Genomic DNA, 6,512 nt, shown 5'->3' with positions numbered 1-6,512 from the left:
CTCATTTAGGGGATTGAAAGCCCTCTTGATTAGCTCCTCTCAGCCAAATTGCTGTGCTATCCTAGATTTAAGTCAACCTAAAATATTGCCCGCACTTGCCCCTTGAGGAAAGATTGACAGGCTCTGTGACTCTGTGACTGGCTGTGCTCGACTGAACTTTAACCATTTGCACTATTGACTGAGCAGCACTGTGGCAAACTCAGTCGTCAGTCACCCACCCAGTGTCAAGTTTATGGCCTTTCATACAGAACGTTCTGGCACCAAGCAACGCAAAATGTGTGTGTGTGTGTGTGTGGCATTGCCAGCACAGAAACGTGCAAGACCTGCTACTACACCCACTTCCCAAATAGTATCTGAATCTGGTCAGGATCCAGCTCTGATACTATGGGGGCAAGCTACTCTTGCACACCATGGGCCTTTACAATTTGTACCAATGCTTTTGTGAGCACAGTCAGAGTCAGATGTCCTTTGTCACATATCAGATTGGATGACATTTGGTCAACTGTTGGATAGCACAACAAAGTCTCACTCCTATTTTGTTCCCATATATCCATTTGTACTGACTTGTTGCATTTGCATGGTGGATGACTCACTTTAGATACTTCTAAGTATTGAGATCGTAGAGAGAGTTCTCTGCTCACAGTGGCATTGGCTAGAAATAATGGCCCCAAGTACCGTATCTCATTCTCTCTGATACTCTTTCACGAGCACCCTGCTGTACTGTACTTGTGACCGAATATGCCTTGCAACTCAAGCCTTACTATTAACATCATCCAATCAAAAAAGCCTAACCGCAGCAAGACAGGCCAATCAAAGCTCACTCCAGGAGAGAGAGAGGTGTGCTGGAAATTGAGTGGTTGGGGAGAAAGTAATAAGGTGTCCATGCTGCTTGCTTCTCGTGGTCCAACCCATGTAACCTGTGACCATACTAATTGATGGTAGAGTCGTGTGTTTTTTTTGTGGGAACGTTTCATGTCTTCTTTAAAGAGAGAGTGGAAGACACTCTTACGCACTCTGAATCCTGGACAAAAAAAAATCCCCGCCCACCACCACCAACCCTGAAACTAATTGAAATCATGACCTTTGACCTCTACTCCACCTCTAGTTCACCCCCATCTGTGGCGTGATCTGTATTTAGAAAGCGCACAATGAGAGGGTGCAAGTCTGATTAGACATAACAAGCCCCCCTCCCCCCCTCCTTCAACACACACACACACACACACACAAACCCACTTTCGGCCATCTTTAGATCTCCAGGATTAGGAGGTGTCAGATTGTCTCCTGCTCGCACCTTTCATCGCGGGGCAGGCCTCTAATCCCGTCTCTCCATTGTGTCTTTGCAGATGCGACAAACCAAGAAGATGATTAGCGGAGAAAAGTGGTGGAGACCGATTGAAGGAATATATTTTTTTTACGTAGCACTTTCTTTTACACGTGAGGACGCATTCCCTGGGCAGATTGAAAGAGAAGAAAAACAACAACAACAACAACAACAACCGTACCCAACAAACTAACAACCGAAAGCAACAATCGACAAAAACGCATCACCACAAGAGAGAAAGCGTGAAAGAAATCCTCCCATTTTCCAGATTTTAATATATGAGTAAGTGTGTAAATCTATATTAAAAAGAAGATGACAATGTGTACCGCTGCTATATAAATTGGAAACACTACATTCAAGTGAACGAATGCACCATTGGGTGCGTGAATGGGATTTTCTTCAGTGCCAGTGAAGAGAGACTGCTTACGGACAGTGCTGACTGTGGTTTTGCCTGCGAAAACAAAACCAATATTTTTCAATGTAATATGTCACTGGATATGGGTCTGCTGTGGAGAAAAAATATCTATATGTACAGTATATATGTATGTATAATATATATATGTCTATATTTTATTGAACTGATCGTTACCATGACTTCACTCGAGAGGTGCAACAAGAAGGTGTTTCCCAACGACTGTGGGACATGGGGGGGGGGGGGGGGGGGGGGCGTTTGAGACACCTTCTAATGGGACTGAAAATGGCGGGTCCAGGGAACACATGACATGTCCCATATGTGGAACTCTTCTCCCTGTTTGATGTGACTGCCTTCAATTGCTGGAGACCTTCATCACTCGTCACAGAAGACTGTACTGACTAACATCCAATAGAACCTGTTGGGTTGTGAAAAAAAAACTATATTTCTAAAGGGATATTAATTATAGGTATATATATATAGAGACAGAGGTGATCCTAAAAACAGCTTGATTCCATCCTCTGCCAGAGAATAGTGGTGTGTACCATGAGTCACATTCGGTGGCTTGTTCAGTGTGTTGTGTTTGTTCTCCAAAGAAATTAAAATTGCACACTTTCTTAGACACTGTTCCTGGCAACAAAATAACCACACCATCTGTGTATGCATACCTAATAATATCCTTTTTTGTAGTACACTACACCTAATTTATAATGGTAGAATATGTTCAGTATTCGCTGTATTTAAGTTGAACCTATTTATATGCAGTGTTCTTGTTCTTGTTTTTTGTTTGTTTTGTTTTGTTTGTTTGTTTGTTTGTTTTGCATTTTCTCTCTTGTCAATGTCATGAGTCTGCCTGGCCTTTGAAAACATGAAAACTGTAGACGACTTATTTTTTTTGTTTTTCAAAAAAAAGAGAAAAAAGTAAGAAAAGAAAATCAGAGAGAAAACAAAAACTTCAACATTCCTGAAACGCTGTTTTCTGGCACACCTGAGATGCCGTGGGCATGGAGTGGTCATGGAGTACGCACTCAGGCCACATAGCCTCTTGTCTGTGAAATGGGACTCTGTCGGCAACCGTGGCAACTGCATGGCCCCGAAGCCATGCTAACAGTGCCTTATGGTACTAAATGTGACTGAAAATGCCCCAAATCAACCAATAGCAACTTGAACTGAGGCTCCCAGGAAGGACTAAGATTGAGTCAGAGTTTATGGAGATTATGATAGTCCAGAGTCATTCTCAGCCTTGTTGCTAACTGATAATGATCCGGCAGAAGCTACTTTCAGCCCTCTTGACTAATAAAGATAAACATTCTATTGTATTAAAGTGATGAAACTGTTTTTGCTTTTGTTCCTCTTTTCATGTAAAGTCACGTTTTTAGTATATTTTCACAGTAATATATTTATTTTGGTTTAAAGATGATAATATTAACAGTTTTTTTTTGTTTTTAGTGAGCATTAAAACGTATTTATTTTAAAGATATTGTTTTGTATTAAATGAAAAATGAATTCCTGTGTGGGGCCCTGTCTTTGAACTCTATCTTAAGGTTGACACAGCACACTTGTCTGAAGGCATGCCACACTTACTGTACCAGCCAGTTCTCAAGTGCCACACATCAGAAATCAAATATGACACCACACAGAGCTATGTACCGTAAGTAGATCTGCCAAAATCTGCACTTAGAACAATATATTAACCATTAACAAGACACACATTTACAGAGGTACGCTGGCACACACAAAAAATGGTTCTCGGGGTGCTTTATAGAACCATTTTATTCTATATATAGAACCACCAGCTTTAAAGAACCATTAAGGTTAATTTGATGAAATCTTCAAAATGGTTTAAATAACCATTTAGGGGTGACATATGAAACATGAGGGATATAGATTATTGAGGTGATGACATTGGTCAACATTTTGAGCAATGCTGCTGGGTAATCCAGGCAATCTCCAACTGATATTGCTCAACAAATTTGTATCAGGTATCAGATTTTGTATCATCATCAATTGGCAACTTGTGAACATTCAATCAGAACGGCAAGAGCGGTTATTGCTGTTATTGCTGACATTGCTCAAAAGATTTCCTCCATAAAAGAGAAGGTTAAAGGATCCTTTGCCTATATCACACATTCAGTCCACTGCATTCTGGTTCCAGAAACTCCATTCATAGAACCTGCTACAGGACTGTTAATTCTATGTGTTGAGATCATCTGTAGTCTCCAAACCACTTAACAAGCACTGTACGGCAGTTGAGGTTATGTGATGAGATTCCCAAATAAACTTTACATTGCATATAATTACATGGTAGGATAATGATCTCATTTACAGACCTAAAGTGTTTCCCAAATGGGACAAGTGCCCCTCCATGCCAGGAAGTGTTCCTCTCTTGAGCTGTGCATTCTGGAGCAGCTCATTTCCTTCAGACACTTTGAAACATAAAAGGTTCTCTTTGCATCACTCAACACATGAGCTGACTGCCCAATAAAAAATAAATAAATAAACAAAATACAAAAATGCAGAATTGAGATGGAACTTAACTGCTAAAATATGCAAAGCAACCCTGTATACAGTAGAACCTTGAGGGAAGTGTATTCTCTTAAGGAGTTCTAAGGAATTCTGCTTTATTCCATATTTGTTTCACTCCAATTATTTAGCATCAGAACAAATTGAAATCGTCTCAAATCACATTACAGAGCCTGAACCCCGATTGGAAAACCTGGACCAGTGGGGCCCATCAAGACAAAAATTGGGTTTCTGGCAGCAGAAGTCTTCTGAGTCTTGAGTCTAAACTACATCAGAGGGCTCTTACTACAGGGTGACCTCAGAGGCGACCTGTGTGAATATTGCATGGCTGTCATGCTCTGTGGATGGTGGTGGCGACTGCGAGTTCTGGGACAGCTGTGGTGTGAGTTTCAGCTCCTTATCCCGGATGGCTGCAGACATGGAGGACACCTGCAGAGTCTCAGCAAAGTACTGCAGTCGTGCACTAATGCAGAGCCTTGTTGTGTGCGGACAAAATATCCTAGCATCGATGGGCTATCATTAAACAGCCCATCACAGGGGAGCTACACCCGGCGCGTTCCGCTTGCAACAATTGCGACAAATGCGTCTGCTGCAACAATTAGCTTCCACTATAATCAATGGATGTAGCTACACCAGACATGATAGCGGCCCGTACATACACACTTGAGTTTACGCGCCTGGTGTAGCTCTCCGTCTTGTTGTTAGCATGCCTGCCTGTGTGGCCCATTCCCAGTGTCGTGAGTTTGAAATTCAGATTGTGGTTGTTCATCTTATTACTGTATTACACAGCCAGGCCCAGCACACATGCTCACTTTCCCAATTCCATTTGTACAAGAAGCGGTCAAGGTGACAGTCTGTAAGAGGTTGCTATGGAAACCTGAATCATGTCAGAGTCCTGTATCTGGATAGTTACTAGTGAAGGCACATGCATGCTAGTGAAAAGGTGAGCATCTCTGACAAAGAATAAGAATGTCATTTCACATTATCAATGACATATATTGGTGAGGGGTTTAATTGCACTGCAGCTGCACTATCTTTGGTTTTACTGTAAATGTTTTGGTCATTTCTGTAGTCCACAAGCTAACCTTCACAGGTGGCTCCATGAGTCAGCCATATAGTGCTGTGAACTTATAGTAAAGAGAAATCACTTGCAGAGCTTTACTGGACGTTTTTGGATTCAGTGAATATAATTAAGAATGAGTGTTTCAACTGCAAGGTCATTAAAACAATCATGAGCTGGAGGAAGGGTAATTGGGCCTAAATGTTTTACTGTAATATCAGGGTAGTCTTTTAAAATGAAACATTGACAGCGTGCCATTTTTTTTTTCTTTTTCAGATTATTCAGCCCAAATTTTTCTCAGAGCTCTTAATGGTTTTGGCTGTTTGGCAAGGAAACATTGTGATTTGCAAACAGAACCCTCTCTAATTAGGATCCAAAAGTACCTAATGGGCGTGTTCTTAAGCAATTTCATGCATTCCTCTCTTGACCACAGAGTAGGCAGAGATTAACTAGCAGTACGTCTCCGGGGATCAGGCCCAGAAAGAGACAGAACAGAGACACACGGAGAGAGCAGAAAAACTATTGTTAGGGTTCACATATACAGTACATCCTTCCTCCTCTCTCTAATGTTCTCTCTCTCTCTCTCCTCTCCAAGATTTACTGTGACAGGGTTGGAATCACGGTCTAAGAATATGTTTACGGAAAAAAGGAAGATATTACGAGAAAGAAAAAAGATATTATATGCTAATCTAACTTTTCCTGAGCTATGTGAATCTTCCAGTGCAGTAAGATGCAGGAGACATTGCAAGAGATGAAAAAGGAAGCTGGTTATTCAGGAAAGGCCTGAATACACTTCATCAGGTAGGAATATAAGGAGGACAAGAGTGTGAGGATGAAAAGAGGACAGAGGTTTAAAGCAACATTAAAGCACTTTTCCTCTGTCACACACACCCTATTTGTTTATCCAGCAAATAACGATGTCCACCGACAAGGTAGAGTATGTTGCTTGATTTTATGAATGTATGATATATTGCGACATCGAAGCAAGTTCAATTTGTAGTTTCTTATGTCTCATTTCATCGAACTACAGATACACTACCCGATTTGGTAAACTTCCATAGTATGGTTATAGCCGATAGAGGGCCGGATAGAGGGAGTGAAAGCAGAAGTGCCGTTCACCCTGTTACGAGTTGATGAACCACTGAAATGATTTTGGAAACATTATTTTAAGGTACGAAAAACTCTTTAGTGTTGCT

At 41.2% G+C, this 6,512-nt stretch overlaps 1 protein-coding gene across 2 annotated transcripts in view; it reads left to right on the top strand.

The window, feature by feature from the left end:
- Nucleotides 1-3,252, top strand: part of vegfaa (vascular endothelial growth factor Aa) — a 14,350-nt gene extending 11,098 nt beyond the window's left edge. For both annotated transcript variants that reach the window (XM_062538234.1, XM_062538233.1), the window contains one exon: nt 1,344-3,252. In XM_062538234.1, the coding sequence (XP_062394218.1) occupies nt 1,344-1,365 (22 nt within the window). In that variant the 3' untranslated portion in view covers nt 1,366-3,252. The remainder of the gene's footprint in view (nt 1-1,343) is intronic.
- The last annotated feature ends 3,260 nt before the right edge of the window (nt 3,253-6,512 follow it).

Source organism: Sardina pilchardus, chromosome 6 (genome assembly GCF_963854185.1).
Source record: "Sardina pilchardus chromosome 6, fSarPil1.1, whole genome shotgun sequence".
In the NCBI taxonomy this organism is placed as follows: Eukaryota; Metazoa; Chordata; class Actinopteri; order Clupeiformes; family Clupeidae; genus Sardina; species Sardina pilchardus.
This window is presented reverse-complemented; position numbering and strand designations above follow the sequence as displayed.